The 17516-nt window shown below is 37.4% G+C and overlaps 1 protein-coding gene across 6 annotated transcripts in view; it reads right to left on the bottom strand.

The window, feature by feature from the left end:
• ATG4C (autophagy related 4C cysteine peptidase) overlaps window positions 1-17516 on the bottom strand; it is a 109717-nt gene that overhangs the window by 17768 nt on the left and 74433 nt on the right. For all 6 annotated transcript variants that reach the window (XM_062191458.1, XM_062191457.1, XM_062191460.1 and 3 more), the window contains one exon: window positions 10938-11057. In XM_062191458.1, the coding sequence (XP_062047442.1) occupies window positions 10938-11057 (120 nt within the window). The remainder of the gene's footprint in view (window positions 1-10937; window positions 11058-17516) is intronic.

Here is a 17516-nt window from a genome sequence, read left to right as displayed (position 1 = left end):
GAGGGAGAGCAGAGTGAGAAGTATCACTATGTTCTTAAATCTGCATATAGAAAATACACGAAATTTGGTCACCTTATATAAATTTTTTAAAAAATTTACAAAAAGAAAGTCATCAGCTAAAAAGCCATGCCTAAACATATAGAACTTCTACTCAGTTTTTTAGTGACCCACTCTTAAACACAAATAGACACAGAAGACCATCAGTCATTTGGGGAGAAGCATCCAATGGAAAATCAGATTAATTAAAAGAAAAAAACAGAATGAGAGCTTCAAAGGAAACATGAACAACAAAAGAAAGAGAAGAAAACCTTAAAATTACTATAATTAATTTCCTCAGGGAGAAAAGAAAATGCCATTAAAAAAAAGACAGATAATACTGTAAAAGAGGAATATTAGAAAATAAAATTACCTAGAAATTTAAATATAAGAGAAATTTAAGAACAATAGGAGAATTAAGATAGAGGAAATTTCCCAATACAAAAATATAAAAACATGGAAAATAGATAGGAAAATTAAAGGAGCAATTCAAAAGTTTCATTCACTGTACAATGAGTTCCAGAAACAAAGAACGTTGAAAACAAAAGAGGAAACTTTTTTAATTTCAAGAAAATTTCCCCCAATAGAAGGAAATAGGACAACCAATGAGAAGGGGCATGAACTAAGGCACAAAATGAAGCTTCAGAACAGAAAGGATAACTAATTTTATTCAATGTTTCTATAAGCCAGGTACTAGTCTTTTAAATCTTTAACCTTCTAATGATGCTACAGAAAGAGGTAGCTATTATTTTCCTTCCATGAGAAAATGGACACACAGAGAGATTAAGCAGTGTGCCCATGGATACAAAAGAAGAGGCAAAGTAACTGGAACTCAAATCTAAAAACTTTCAGATTTAAAAGAGAATTTTCTGGCCAGCACCGTGGCTTAACAGGCTAATCCTCCGCCTTGCGGCGCCGGCACACCGGGTTCTAGTCCCGGTCAGGGTGCCGGATTCTATCCCGGTTGTCCCTCTTCCAGGCCAGCTCTCTGCTATGGCCCGGGAAGGCAGTGGAGGATGGCCCAAGTGCTTGGGCCCTGCACCCGCATGGGAGACCAGGAGAAGCACCTGGCTCCTGGCTTCGGATCAGCAAGATGCGCTGGCCGCAGCGGCCATTGAAGGGTGAACCAATGGCAAAAAGGAAGACCTTTCTCTCTGTCTCTCTCTCTCTCACTATCCACTCTGCCTGTCAAAAAAAAAAAAAAAAAAAAAAAAGGAATTTTCTTTCAGAGGGAAAGAGTTCAAAATGACACCAAACTTGTTAGCAGAAACGCTAAACGCTAGATGGGAGCAGAGCAATGCCTCAGAAATTCATAGGAAAAACTGTTTTTGCTCTAGAATTCTGTATCCAACCCAATTTTTCAATAACTTAAGACAGAATAAAGGTGGCCAGACATATGAAGATTCAAAAAATGTATCACCTATGTATTACTTTCTTAGGAAGGTACCAGAAAGCACATTCTAGCAAAAGAAGGAAATAAACTAAAAGGTTCAGAAAATAGGAGATACAAACTAGGAGAGCAGTATTAAGAAGTCCCACAATGACAATGACAATTACCAGGCGTAAAGAAGAGTTCAGGCTGGAGTGAACAGAAGTCAAAGGGAGGTAAGTTTCCAGAAAAGAAGTGAAGGGGGGGAGGAGGAGAGTTTTTCCTATGGTTGTACTTACAAAATAATTTATGCTAGATATTTGATCAAAATGACTGAATGTGTAAAAAAAAATTAGGTGTAAAGAAAATTAAGGAAATGAAAAGAGGGGGGGAGTATTAAGTCCAAGAAAACTTTTGTGTCTCTTTCCAGCGTTCAAGGTGTTGAAGCAAAGATGTGGTGAGTCCTCCTGTGCAAAACTGCAGACTTTCCTGCATCTTCTGGTAGGTGCGGTGATCAACTGTGCTGACAACACATGGCCAAAAATCTGTATATCATCTATCTCTGCGAAGGGGATCAAGGGATGGCTGAACAAACTTCCTGCCGCTGGTGTGGGTGACATTTGATGGCCACAGTCAAGAAAGGCAAGTAGAGCTCAGAAAGAAGGTGCATCCATCAGTGGTAATTTCACAATGAAAGAAAAGATGGCATGCCTCTATATTTTGAAGATAATGCAGAGGTCATAGTAAACAATAAAGGTTCTCCATCACTGGACCAGCTGCAAAGAAGTGTGCAGACTTATGGCTCAGGATTGCACCCAATGCAGGCAGCACTGCATGATTCTCCAGTGTATTTGTAAAAATGATAAATAACCCATTAAGAAGTATTTGCTTACACCCCTCCCCAAAGTCCAAGAAAAACAAAGGTTAGAAAAAAAGAGATGTATGGGGCCAGTACTATGGCATAGAGGATAAGTCTGCCATCTGCAGTGTCGGCACCCATATGCGGGCCAGTTCAAGACCTAGCTGCTCCACTTCCAACCCAGCTTTCTGCTTTGGCCTGGGAAAGCAGTAGAAGATGCCGAAGTGCTTGGGCCCCTGTACCCACATGGGAGACCTGGAAAAAGCTAGATCCTGGCTTCTGGCTTTGGATCAGCCCAGCTCCAGCCATTGCGGCCATTTGGGGAGTGAACCAGCAGACAGACGATCTCTCTCTCGGCCTCTGCCTCTGCCTCTGCCTTTGCCTCTCTGTAAGTCTGCCTTTTAAATAAATAAATAAATCTTTAAAAAGGAAAAGAAAGAAATGTAATAATTTATACAAGATAATTACTGGATGATGTTATGGAAGCACAAGGTAAACACTGAACACTGACTTCTCCCACATCAGTGCTGTAACTACACTGGCAGGATGGCTGGGAACAAAGAAATGGAGAGACACAGCATGAGAAGGGAAGCAGATCTGCAAGCACTGTTAACAGAAACCTAACAGCTAGCATCTAAAGCGAGTTGATCTGCGGCTGACGCTGTGGCACAGCAGGTTAACACCCTAACTGAAGCGCCAGCATCCCATATGGGCGCTGGTTCGAGACCTGACTGATCTACTTCCAATCCAACTCTCTGCTATGGCCTGGGTAAGCAGTAGAAGATGGCCCACGTCCTTGAGCCCCTGCACCTGTGTGGGAGACCTGGAAGAGGATCCTGACTCCTAGCTTCGGATTGGGCCGTTGTGGCCAATTGGGGAGTGAATCATCGGAAGACCTCTCTCTCTCTCTCTCTTTCTCTAACTCTGACTTGCAAATAAATAAATAAATCTTTAAAGTGAGTCGATCAAGAAATGGACGAATATGCACTTAGAAAACAGAGGTGAAATCCTAGAGACACCACTAAGAGAGTTAAAAGTGGAGATTTTCAGGAGATTCTTTTAGAGTGGGGGATAACATGGCAAAGGACTCCTGATTCTCAGCATACACTTTTTACACCTCTTCACTTTTTAAGATATGTATGTGTGACTTTGATAGGTATTAAAATTAATTTTTTGAAAACATTTTGAATTATATATTAAATAAATGGACTATTATAAATTTTAAGATAAAGACACAGCAATGTAAGGAAAATACAATAAAAGAAATAGATGAAAACACACTGGTTATTTTCTATACTTCAATCATAGAACTCTGTTAATTTAGAAGACAAACTATTAACAATATCCCTTTAATTAATTCTTTCATTCAAAAAATATTTACTGAGCTCCTACAATGTGCCAGGCAGTTCTAGTACTGTTAATACAATAAAGAAAGCCAACAAAATCCTTATCCTTGCAGAGATAGTAGTACAGTGAAATAGACAGATGGTAAATACATAGAATATGACCATACATGTATATATGATAGAGCAGAATGTGTGTGTGTGTGTGTACTAAGTGACAGGTACTAAGGTGAAAAATACAAGGAAGGCGATTTACCAATGTACAAAGGATAATCAGGGAAGGCCCAAGAAGGTGACGACCTTACAGAAATGAGGGAGGGACCCATGAGAATATCTATGGAAGAGAATTCCAGGCACAGGAATCAACTGAAGTTATGGGACTTGCGAGAGCTAAGGGAAAAGTGGTAGGTGGTGAGGTCATAGAGGCAATGGGGAGAAGGGGAAGGAGAGATTCATGTATATAAGGCCTATGGGTTGGGTTTGTGAGGTTTTGGGTTGTTACTCCAAATGAGTCAGAAAGCTACTATAGGGCTTGAAGAAAATGATCACAATCTTAGTTATTATATTTGTAACAAAACCACTGGTGGTTTGTTGCTAACAGATTTTAGGCAGAATAAGGGAAATCAGAAGATACTGCAATAATCCACATAATGAGCCTGGTAAATAATGACAGTGGTGAGAAGTCATCAAATTCTATGTAAGGAGACATGACAGGATCTGCTGATGCATCAGACACAGGGTGTGAAATAGAGCAAGGATCCAGTTTTTATGCTGAGCACCCAGAAAATTGGAGTTGCTATTTATACAGTAACCAAATTCACTTTGTCTTCTTTTATAATTTACTTTAATATCAAAATTCCCTTGGGGAGATATAAAATAAAATTATAAACCTTTATCTTTCTACAAATAGTACTCAAGTGGTAAAAATTTCAATGAAATATAGAAATAAAACTAATTTTATGTTATCATTTGAAAACTGGATCTTTTTATTTTATAGTCACATTTTATATAAGCTTCAAAGAAATAACTATTACAAGTATTTTATAAATATAATTATTAAAAGGGACATGATGGAGTAGTTTGTATCAAATTAACCCTGGCACCAAATACAACCAGAAGAAATGGACAATGAGTACTTTTTTTTTTTTAACAATGAGTATTAAAACAACTGCTGGAAAGCATGTGAGAGCAATCAGGTCTTGAGAACTGAAAATCTTAGAGATATGAAGAACATCAAGAAAGGATAGAAATGAGAAGCGAATAGAATAAATATCTTTAAAATACTCAAAGAAAACAATGCTGACATGGAATTCTATATACAGAGAAAATACCCTCCAATAATAAAGGCAAGTTCTTTTTTCTCCCCCCCCCCCCTTAAATAACTCATTTTTAAAGCCTCTACATGGGTCTGAGAAAAGTAGGCATCCATGCCAGTGTAGAAGAAGTTGCTCTGGCCTACTGGGTATGTTGAAGCTGACTGGAACCTGGTATAGATTCCCTTTATCAGCCGGCACTGTAGCATAGCAGGTAAAGCCACCACCTGCAGTGCCAGCATCCCATATGGGCGCAAGTTCAAGTCTCGGCTGCTCTACTTCTAATCCAGCTCTCTGCTATGGCTTGGGAAAGCCGCAGAAGATGGCCCAAATCTTTGGGACCTGCACCCACATGTGAGATCTGGAAGCAGCTCTTAGCTCCTGGCTTCAGATCAGCCCAGCTCCAGCCAAAGTGGCCAACTGGGCAGTGAACCATTGGATGGAAGACCTCTCTCTCTCTCTGCTTCTGCCTCTCTGTAACTCTGCCTTTCAAATAAATAAATAAATAAATAAGTCGAGAGAGAAAGAGAGAGAGAGAGAGAGAGCACGAGTGAGCATGAGAGAGCGATCCCCTTGACCAAGTAACCAAAATTAGTTAATATTACTAGTAAAGGAACAAATCAAACTTAGGTGCCAACCACTAGGATGCAATGAGAAGACCACTGCAGGCTAGCACTGTGGCACAGAGGGTTAAAGCTACAGCCTTGCAGCACCAGCATCCCAAATGAGCACCAGTTCAAGACCTGGCTGCTCCACTTCTGATCCAGCTCTCTGCTATAGCCTGGGAAAGCAGTGGAGGATGGCCCAAGTTCTTTGGCCTGTGCACCCATGTAGGAGACCTGGAGGAGGCTCAAGGTTCCTGGCTCCTGGTTTCAGATTGGCTCAGCTCTGACCATTGCAGTCATTTGGGGAGTAAACCAGCAGATGGAAGACCTCTCTCTTTCGCTCTACCTCTCTCTGTAACTCTGTCTTTCAAATAAATCAAAATACATAAAAAAAAAAAAAAGAATACCAGTATATCACTTCTGTCATGTACTAGACAAAGGTGCAGAGCCTGAAATTCATGAGGAAACATCAGACAAACCCAAACTGAACAGATAATCTACAAAATCTTCAAAGGTGTCCTGTGAAAAGAACAAAAAACAAGTCTCCTGTTGTCTTTAAAAATATTGAAGCTATTGGGGCTGGCGCCGTGGCTCACTTGGTTAATCTTCCGCCTGAGGCACCAGTGCCCATATGGGCACACGGTTCTAGTCCCGGTTGCTCCTCTCCCACTCCAGCTCTCTGCTGTGGCCCGGGAGGGCAGTGGAGGATGGCCCAAGTGCTTGGGCCCTGCACCCACATTGGAGACCAGGGGGAAGCACCTGGCTCCTGGCTTCGAATCAGCGCAGCACTGGCCATGGCGGCCATTTGGGGAGTGAACCAATGGAAGGAAGACCTTTCTCTTTCTCTCTCACTGTCTATAACTCTACCTATCAAATAAAAAAAAAAATATTGAAGCTATTTGAAAGTCAAGAAAGATGAATAACCATTCTAAATTAAAGGAGATTCAAGGTATATAAGTGCAACATAATTTTTCTGAATTGGATCCCTTTTGCTACATACAGCAATACTGGGATAATGGTGAAACTTGAATAGTTTCTGAGAATTAGATGGTGAGAGCTGTACAGTGGATAGGTTTGTAAGAGCTGCATACTAAAGCATCCATGAGTAACAGGCACTAGCAACCTACTCTCAAATGGTTCAGGAAAAAATATTTGTATTATATTTTCAACTTTTCTGTAAATTTTTAACTATTTCAGTATTTTAATGAAGGCAAAATAACCGTGTATCCAAATAAAAACAGAATTTATCACCATCAAGCAACACTAAAAGAAATCATAATGGAAGTTCTTCAGAGAGAGGCAAAGGGAGATTTAAAAATTAATTTAATAAAATTAATATGAAGTATGTCACCTTTAGAATGACATTCAGGACACTTTACAACATTATTCCACCCTAGTTTTCCTAAAGCAATGTTTCTCGAATCTTGAACATTTATAAACCTCCCCTTTCCTCTTTTTTGCTATATATGCAATCTCTATTGTGATTAGTGAGTAGTTTTCTTTTCATCATTTTTAATTTAAGGAAAAATCACATTTTTAATAGGTTAGTTATATTTTTCTGAAATGAATATAAAAATATGTAAGTATTAAAATGTTTGTCCTATGCCATATGACGAGTATCACGTGTCACACTCTGTGTTGCACTGTCTAATGTCAATGGTGCTCAGCTTTGGTGTATAAATCATTGGAGAGACATATTTAAAATGGGTAACCCCCCCCCAGGCCATACCCCTGGAGATTCTGATTCAGGCAGAAGACAGAAATCCTGCCCTACATACATCCGTGGCACCTGCCAACTTGGACTATGTGCCACTCTCTAGGTAAGTTCTATACTCTACTTCCCTGTACCTTTTCTCTTGTTATCTCCTGTCTTGAAGTCTCCTTCTCTTTCCCTGAGCCAGTGAAAATTAAGCCCATACTTTTAAGCTCATCTTAAATATCACCGTCACAATAAAGCACCTCAACTTGGATGTGACACCGCTCTCATTTCCACGCTCTTTCTTCCCCTATCCATTTATTTCTATTTCCATCTGGATGCTTATCATATTCAAAGAATATATGTCTACTAGTCTTTTCCCCCTCTGCAAGTATAAATGTTACTTGAGAGCAGAAACTTAATGCCTTCTTCAAAAGCAGAGATTACAAGTTGGTCACTTCATGCCTTGTATATGATAGTTACTCAAATACCTGCTAGACTGAATTCTACTCAACAGTGAATTAGCTTAATGACTTCTACTAATACTTTAAAAATCATAAAGCACGTGCCCGTCAAGGGCACTCCCTTGACTTGCATCCTCTGGTCTGCTTTAACACAAACCAGGAGGAAAAGAAAGCTCGACATCAGAAGCAATGGGTGGCAGGCCTATTAATGGCTGATCTGTACAGTGATCTGCCCTCAAGGAGACCCAACAGGCCAGTCCACTGCAGTGGCTTTCAATGTGGTAAGCCTGGGCTTCAGCAGAAATCAGCTTGTGAAGAGCCCTGGCAGCTCTGCCAAGAGTTGGATCACTGGAAATGGACCTGCCCTGGAGTCGAAGGATGCCCAGGTCAGAGCCACAGATCTTATTGGCTCCAAGCTGAAAAGCCCTTCACTCAGCCCAACTTCCAAAGTGAGCACTGCAGCTGAGGGTATGGTCAAGTAGGGTCAGCAACATTGCAGGCAGAACTGTAAATTTCTTGTTAGAGATGCCCCCTGCCTTTACCTGGCCAGCTCTCCTCCCAGGCCAGCCAAGTAATGAAAGTCAACAGAGTGCCTTCCCCTAGGAGGTTCACACCTCCCTTAGGATATACCTCATGTGAAGAGATAGATAGGTCTGGGCCTCTTAACTTACAAGGCCTAAAGCCCACCAGATTATTATCAAGCCCCTTCTATCAGGTTCTATTTGCCTCTCAATCAGAAAAATTACTTGTAGCTTAGACAGCACCTTTCTTAGCTCCTCTAATAATGACTCTGTCCTTTGTTCTAGGCCCTGTCTAGTACACTTGGGCTTCATTCCTTTGTAATCATAACCTCTACTCTACCTCCAATGGCTCTACTCCCAACCTGTGTGTACTGATGGTCCTCTTCCCCACTTAATGCTGTATAATTGTTCAAACCTGGTAAATGCCATTCTTAGGATCATTGGTTACTATCCTCACTCTGTCTTTTATGACCTTGTCTAAATATGATCAGAGTCGGCAAACTTGGAAGGCTTCCATAGCCTTGGCAACTCATGACGACAGCCTAGGGTGGTTACTGGCGCCATAAACTAGAGTGTCAATTTGTTGGGTCAACAACAGGAGCCACTGTGCACTTGCTCCTCATGTGGGATCTCTGTCCTTAATGTGCTGTACATTGTGATTTAATGCTATAACTAGTACTCAAACAGTATGTTTCACTTTGTGTTTCTATGTGGGTGCAAACTGTTGAAATCTTTATACTAAATTGTTCTTCTGTATATAAAGAGAATTGAAAATGAATCTTGATGCAAATGGCAGGGGAGAGGGAGCGGGAGAGGGGAGGGTTGCGGGTGGGAGGGAAGTTATGGGAGGGGGAAGCCATTGTAATCCATAAGCTGTACACTGGAAATTTATATTCATTAAATAAAAGTTAAAAAAAATCATAAAGCACAAAGAGTTAGAATATCCATTCCAAGAGCATTACAAATTAAACATGAGACTCTAGACAACTATGCTTCATTTTCAAAAAGAAACCAAAAATATATCCTATATAGAAATGAATAATTTTTAAGTTGTTTCAATTTTTCAAGAGAAAAAAAAAACCACAACAGTTTAAGTAATAGTACCAAATTCAGTTTTTAAGAAACAAAAACTGCTTAACTTACAACCATCCAGGCAAAAGCACATGATCACACTATTAATTGACAAAGTAAGTTTTCATTGTTGCTACAAAAGCTATTAAGAACACTAACATTAAAGCAAAGCTAGCTAACTGTTAGAAAATTCTCAGTATATTCCAAAAGATATTTAAATACGATCTCCCTTTGCCTTAATAATGCATATTACTCTGATGTATCAAGAGTAATAATTAAATACTTCTCAATGTAAAAACCATAATCACTGTCTATTTTTCATCAGAAAATATCAATATACAACTCATTTGTTAATCTGGTTTTTTTAAAATTTGGAATAATTTGGTTTGTTTCTATGTTAGGGGTAAATTGCTTTACTATTTCAAATATATTTATTTTAACCTAGATAAAAAAAAAATCAATGGAACTTTTTAATGGAAAATGTTAATCAGCATCAATGTATTTCCCAACATCACCAACATTCATGTACTGCAGCATATACATGATACTTAATAAAGACAAAGAATTGTCAGGCTAAAATATACAAATGTGCATGTTAATTTCAAGCAATGAAGGAGGGAAAAATGGAGAATGCATATTTACTTCTGTTCACTTGACCTTTCATGGTAAAAAGGAGAACGAAAAGACAACTGTGAGACATGAAGGAAAAGGAGGCTCCCACATATCTCATTTTCTCCTCTCCTTATGCATTTTTCTGTCATATTTCTGTTAAATTTCTTTTCAGATGGCAGATCAAGTAAACCAAACCTAAAGTTTATACGAAGTTTTTTAATTTACTTATTTAACATTGTAAAAATAAAATTTCAATGTTCCATATCCAAAATCTAAATAAACTTAGCTGGAAGTAAAAAAAAAAGTAAATAAGTTACTATAAGTTCAAGTTTAAGAATTTCCAAAAATGACTCTAGTATTGGTTTATCATAAGATGATAACCTATCATTACTGACAATAGTAATTAGACCCATCTAATTATATACTTAATTATTAAATAAAAAACTTTCTTTATTTTCTAAAGTACTAAATATACAGACAGATATTAAGGTTCTGTAAATGTTTTAGCAGTACTCAAATACCAAAAAAAATGCAGTTTAAGGTAATAAGAAGTTAAATAAACCTACTTCAAAGATTCTGTAAATAGAAGAGATCAGGTTAGATAAGCTTATTGGGAAGTAACAACACAGCTCATTTGATAAAGCAGTTCTGAGAAATTCAAAAAATAGCATTTCTTTTTACAAAAAATAAAAGAAGCACTTGGACTAACAAGAAATAATGCACAATTTGGCTTGATCAAATACTTCATTAATTTTTTTCTACCCCTAAGGGATTGCCCTTTTAAAATCCTCTTCAAATAGAATATAACCTAATTGCTTGTACAGGGCTACATTTTGTAACAGGATTTTTGTTTCAACAGTGCCACCTAGTGGAGCAATCAATACTTTCAACTGGTTACTGGTTTGTCTCAAATTTCTCCACTCCTATTAACATTAAAAGGACAATTTTACAAAATATCCTAATTCACATAGTTTTGTCTTCTGAAATCCTATCTCTAATTCGAATTGATCATTTATAGATTTTATTATACAATTTTAAGTAAAGGTACCTTAGTGATTTCTTCAGAAGCTCGTTTGAAGTCCTGAACATTTCGACAGTAAAATCCAATTGTACAGCTAGGATCCATTTTTCGAAACGACATCTTTTTGGGAGAAGGGCAGTGGAATGTCTGTAATTTTTAAAGTTCTTTAGGATTAATTTTCCTTTATTTGATGGCATTAAGTACATAAAAGAATATTATTTAAAATGTGCTATCTGGCTTTTTCTCAAAACTAAAAACATGTGCTGGCTGCTGTTATAGTCCTTCCCATTCTCTAAAGCTGTAAAACACAAGAGCCAACACTGTGTGTACTGAATCCACCAAAGCTGCACCGTATGTGACATTAGTGTCATCCTACAAAAGAAAGGAAGCATGGGGAAGTGGTATGCATTTGTAACACTTGAAGAAGGGAAGAGAAATGTGCCACTAAAAAAGACAACATGCGTAGGCTAGGACAAGGCTTAGTAGTAGCAAGTTAGCCAGTTGTGTGACACTGCAGTGAAGTCTGCCTTGAGCTTTTAAAACATCTTTATGAAACTTTGAATAAGAATATCAAGACTTTTTAAACAAATACACAGATTCATGTAAATGTTTTATACTGAAGTCAACTTGCGAGTTAGAGCACAACTGCATATTCTTCTAATCTGCTCCTCAATGGTGCTTTAACTTCTTTGTTCCCACCAGGCTGTTCCATTTTAGTCCTTGCCCTCCTGTGCCTTCAGTTCACGTCTCTCAAGTGGTCTAGGTGCCACAGATATAAATGGGCTGGGTAAGCTCGGTAGGCTGCCCTGGTTCTCCACTCTTGCTAAAGGGTTTGGCATGGTTAGGTAATACAAAAGTAGAAAAAGGACAGAATATAAAACAAATAATTCCAATCTTTTTTTTTTTTTTTTTTTTTGACAGGCAGAGTTAGACAGTGAGAGAGAGAGACATAGAGAAAGGTCTTCCTTGGTTCATCCCCCAAATGGCTGCTACGGCCAGTGCGCTGCGCCGATTCGAAGCCAGGAGCCAGGTGCTTCCTCCTTGTCTCCCATGCGGGTGCAGGCCCAAGCACTTGGGCCATCCTCCACTGCCTTCCCGGGCCACAGCAGAGAGCTGGACTGGAAGAGGAACAACCGGGACAGAAACCGGCGCTCCGACCAGGACTAGAACCTGGGGTGCCGGCGCCGCAGGCAGATGATTAGCCTAGTGAGCCACGGAGCTGGCCCAATCTTTTTATTCTTAACCAACATACTTTGGTACCATGTTAAGCATCTTTTAAAATGCTATTGGAGTGGCTGGCATTGTGGCATAGAGGGTTAAGCCGCTTCCTGTGATGTCAGTGTCTTATATTAGCACCAATTCGAGTCCCAGCTGCTCTGCTTCCAATCTGGCTCTCGATTAATGTACCTGAGAAAATAGCAGAAGATGGCCCAAGTGCTTGGGCCCCTGACACCCATGTGGGAGACATGGATGGAGTTCAGTGTCCTGGCTTCCGCCTGGCCCAGTCCCAGCCATTGCAGACATTTAAGAAAATGAACCAACAATAAAAGATAAATCTCTCTCTCTCTCTCAGCCCCAGCCGTTGAAGACATTTAAGAGAGTGAACCAGCAATGAAAGATACCAGTTTTCTCTCTGCCTTTCAAAAAAAAAATGTCTTTTTTTTAAAGGCCATTGGATAACTTATCCCTAAAAGATCACTAATGCTACCAAGTGTTTTTCCATATGCATAAAAAGAGTCTGTGAAACGGAAGGACATAAAACTACCTATTCATATTGCTTACGTTTGCACAAATGAACTCTGTGGGGAAATAGAAATACTAACAAGCTTAAGGGAGAAGGAAAGGAGGACAAATGAGAGCAGAGTGTGAGACAGTTTTTAAATTAAAGAACAAGCTCAAGAAATAATCTAGGCTGGATCTGAACTCGTAAATTTAAATTTTCCCTACATTTTGGGCTGCAGCTATGGTGCAGTAGCTTAAGCTGCCATCTACATCACTGGCACCCAATATGGGCATTGGTTCAAGTCCCAGTTGCTTCATTTCCAGTCCAGCTCCCTGCTAATATGCTCTCGGCTAATAACCCGCAGAAGATGGCCCAAGTGCTTGGGCCCCTGTACCAATGTGGGAGACCCGGATGAAGTTTCTGGCTCCTGGCTTCAGCCTGGCCAGCCCAGGCTGTTGCAGCCATTTGGGGAGTGAACCAGCAAATGAAAGATTTTGTTGCCTTTCCATGTCTCTATAACTCCAGTTTTCAAATAAATAAATAATCTTTAAAAAGGATTTCTCTACATCCAATGCTTAAAACTAAAAGATTTTAACTTGGAACTATTATTAAATATATGGGAAAATATAGGCTGTTAGACTTTTTAGGTTCATAGTAAATCAACCAAAAGCATTCTTTTTCTCTTTCCCTACACCCTAAATGATCCAGTCAGTGGTCCCTGTGCTTCTACCTAATTTCCTTTTTTTCTTATGAACAATTCAATTGTAGTTTAGATTCTAATTCAATAATATGCTAGTAGTTACAGACCAAATAAATGAATTTTCAAAATGATGACTTCTACAAAATCTTAGCTAACACTTGCTTTACATAGAGAGGTCCAGCCTAGCTAGCTGGGACCTAACACAAGTATTGTCTTGATTAGACTTTTGCTGACATTGTTATGCCTGTTTTATTTATAAAGTGGTATTAAAATATATCTTTTACAATATACAGGCCTATATTAGGGTATAAGGCACAATAGTTAGAAGAAATTAATCTACAAATATACATGTCTAAAAACAGTCATTTGCTAAACTAATTCCAAAGCCAATACAAACTATGTTTCTCAGTTTTCACTATTTGGGAATAGAGAAGAGGGACAAAAAGTTTGTGCAAGGTTCAATCATGTGTTTCTGAACTCATCCATGAGAGTATCCTACACAAAAGTACTGATGAAAGTTTTCGCATAGGAACCAGCAACATTAATCAGGATAGGCTTACTGCTATTTCACTGTATTGCCTCAATCATCATAGAATATAATAGTAAGCATTAAATTGTTATTCAGGGTTGTTTTGATAGCTATAAAGAACATTTTAAATTAAAAAGACATACACCTCTGATCACTGAAATGGAAAATACTATTGGGAACTACTGCATTAACACTAGGACTCACAGAAAGGTATTTTCTATTACTTAAAATTATTCTGTTGCATTCACCAAAGAAGAATTTCAAGTCAGACCAACATTCATTTATAATTCAGAATTATTTCTGTTTATCACAGAGTAAGTTAGACTTTCAAATATTTTCCCAAACAGTATTACAGGGCTATGTTCACTTTGCAATAATTCTTTAAGGTACATACTTAAGATTTCTTTTGTAATTTAAAACATTCTGATGATTGGGAAGAGTAGTTACTTCTACTTCACAAATGCATCTTAGGAAGTGTTCAGTAGATACATGATACTGAATTGTGTTTCTGAACAAACTGGACAAGTTGAATCAATTCCCATTCATTTCATTTTTCAATGTATTATTTATTCATTGCCTCAACAAATGGTTGTTACGTACCTACTAAATGCTAGGCATTGTTCTTGGCTTATTATTTGGAATAATGGTTCGTATTATTTAAAGATACGAACAATACTGAAACAAAAATGTTTAGGTATTTAGCTATGCCATTTTGGTGATGTTGATGAAACTTCCTAAGATAATTAGAGAACACCCTTACTAAAACGCTTCCTACTAAGTGCAGTTCACATGTGTAACTCACAAAGGGCACGTATCTTTTACTGACAAATTCACTCACGCATCTATCTAGATGCTCAGGTCATATAATTATAATAGATTTTAAGCTACTATTTCTGAATTTACAAGGATAGATTAAAGAACACTATATATAGATGTCCTAAAATATGAAACTTGGAATTGGGATCCAGGAATCAGGACATACTAACATGCCTATTAAGAAAGCTATGTTACTTTTGAGGATTTGGTATTTGTAAGAGTTAAGAAGTTATTATTCCAAAAGCATATCATAAACAGCATTACCCAATAGTCTCTGGTTTAAGAAACCTTAATTTTTAAATTTTATGCATACATACAATGGTGCAAATAAAATTCTGTGTGTATATATAATACACAGAAGCATCATATATGTATCATATACAAACGCACATAAATATACTTAGGTACTGCATGCATACACATGCATCTGCACTAATCTTTGCACTCCAACAACTGAAACTCTGTTTTGTCCTAACCACTGACAACTCAATATACCCTCACTGCTTAAGCCCACTTAAGTTCGTTTCATGCTCTTCTCATCTCAAGCTATCCTTATGACCTTTTTCCTTAAGGTTGTTCTGCTGCGCATTTGAACCCCATTTATCTCTATGAAAATTACAAAGTGTGAGTTTATACACTATAATTGGCATTCACAATGAGCCGCGTGCTTCATTCCTCAGTTTTGACCAAGGATCTCCCTGTTAGATCCTCACTGCCAGACTCAGGATCTAAATATGGTTGTCTACATTTATTTCACTATGTTAAAAAGTCAGTGAAGATAGCCAAAGAGTCTCTAAAAGTCAGTATAGAAACTAACATTATATAGTAATATATTTTATAAGAAAACCACAAAAATTAGCAATTAAAACACAAAGCATTTGGATCTACAGGCAAGAAAAGAGTCCAACAGAGGACGCTAAAGAGCTAGGACAGTTACTCTGCAACTAGAAAGAGCTTAATAAATGATAGTTTAAAAGAAAGAATGAAGTTGGTCCAATTTGGTTTTTAAAAAGTTCAACTCTAGAAGTGTAGGAACTGAAAACTATAAGAATAGATATAATCTGTTTAAACTGCTTCTTCAATCTCAAATATTCTGATATCTTACTACTTTCTTAAAATTCACAATCCTACTAGATTTAAGGCACTCACTTAAAATATCAGGACTATTAGCAATTGTTTACATGGAATTGGACAGAAGATCTAAGATTTCAATTTCTCCATCTATTGACCAAAAAGAAATATTGATCAAAAAGTTTTCAACAAAAGTAATTTTAATCATTGAATTACAAAAGGCAGTTTTCAAAGTGCATATAATGTATTATATGATCAACTGCAAAGTTTCAATAGCATATTAACACACAATCAATATAGCAAAGCAAGGATGATTAATAATAGTTAAAATCATCTCAAATATTATAAACCTAAGATAAAAGGCAGAATGTAAAATTTTGTTCCTCTGTAAAAAAAGATAACTTGCTTTGATTTGTGTGTTATGCAGCCATAGGAAAATAAATTATGTTATTAATTAAATTACTCAAGGTAAAGCCCTACATTGAGGAAAAATGAAAAGTTTCTAACAGGAATTACCTAGGCTGGCTGAGATATTCTATCAGAATCTCAAAAATACAGCATCTAAACCTACTCTATTAGTGCTCCAATATATAAGGCTAAGAAGCGCTTCTGTGCATTTAAGAAGGTAGCTAATTTCATGACATTTTAATTCACAAAGTAAAATCTTAAAATCAATTCTTCCTTTCCATTTTCACTACTAGCATCCTACTTCAATCTTTTCTGACTCACTCTGGCATGTTGTGACAGTCTTCCAATAATGAGTTGCAATATTTCTAATCTTGATTGTGTACACATAACCAGGCTAGTCATTCACCTGGCATCTTTGCAGAGTCTCTCAAAATATAGATGGATACTCTCTACTGGCCAATAATCAACAAGCTTTTAATCTATTTATGGTAATAGTAAAACACTATGAATAATTTTCCATCCGAATCTCAGGTATCTACTGTTTATAAGGAGTCAATTTGATAGTTACATTGGAAATGTTACTTAAACATAAGAATCAGTGCTGTAAGCCCCCAGTGCAACAAACAGAATTACAATGTGACTCATAGCACAGTTCTATGGTGCACCACCCTCAGTATCAATCAATCAACCAGCAAACATTTCTTAAGGTTTGCATGCAAGATATTATGAAAGAAGAAAGTAAATCTGATCTCTGTCCTCAAACTACTTATATTTTAGCAGAAGCAATAATTTTCAAAAGATTCTAGAGTGTTTCATAATATATCTTTCTGAAGCAGATTTAAATCTTGCACTTTATTTATGTTCATAATTTACCCCTTAAATACTAACAGGTTATTAATATTAGCTAGCAAGCTAGTACTCAAAGTACTTAACTACATTTCTAACTTGCCCAGCCCCTGAGTATTAGTGATGCATGCCACTCAAATGAATAAAATTATTTTATTCTACCAAATCATTTTAGTCTGTAAAAACATCAACTGAGAAAATGAGAACCAAAATCATGTAATAATTACATGTCTCACTTATGTACTCTCAAATTTTTCTGAATTAAAGTACTGGATCACAAAGGGACCTACACACAAAGGAAAAGGAAGAGGTTAAGAAATAAAAGCTAAAATAAATTTTCTATAAATTCTATAAACTAAGCTCTTGAAAACTTCTTAACATGAGGCTAAGATTTAATTGCTATACTTAAAGCAAAGTAATTTAGCAGAAAAGCTCATTAAGTTACACTGTCACTCTAACCCACGTGTATTACTTTCTTTTATTTTCCCCCTCTTTCTCTCTCTCTCTTTTTTT

This window comes from Lepus europaeus, chromosome 5 (genome assembly GCF_033115175.1).
Source record: "Lepus europaeus isolate LE1 chromosome 5, mLepTim1.pri, whole genome shotgun sequence".
In the NCBI taxonomy this organism is placed as follows: Eukaryota; Metazoa; Chordata; class Mammalia; order Lagomorpha; family Leporidae; genus Lepus; species Lepus europaeus.
Note: the sequence above shows the minus strand (reverse complement) of the source record. Positions and strands in the feature narration are given on the sequence as shown.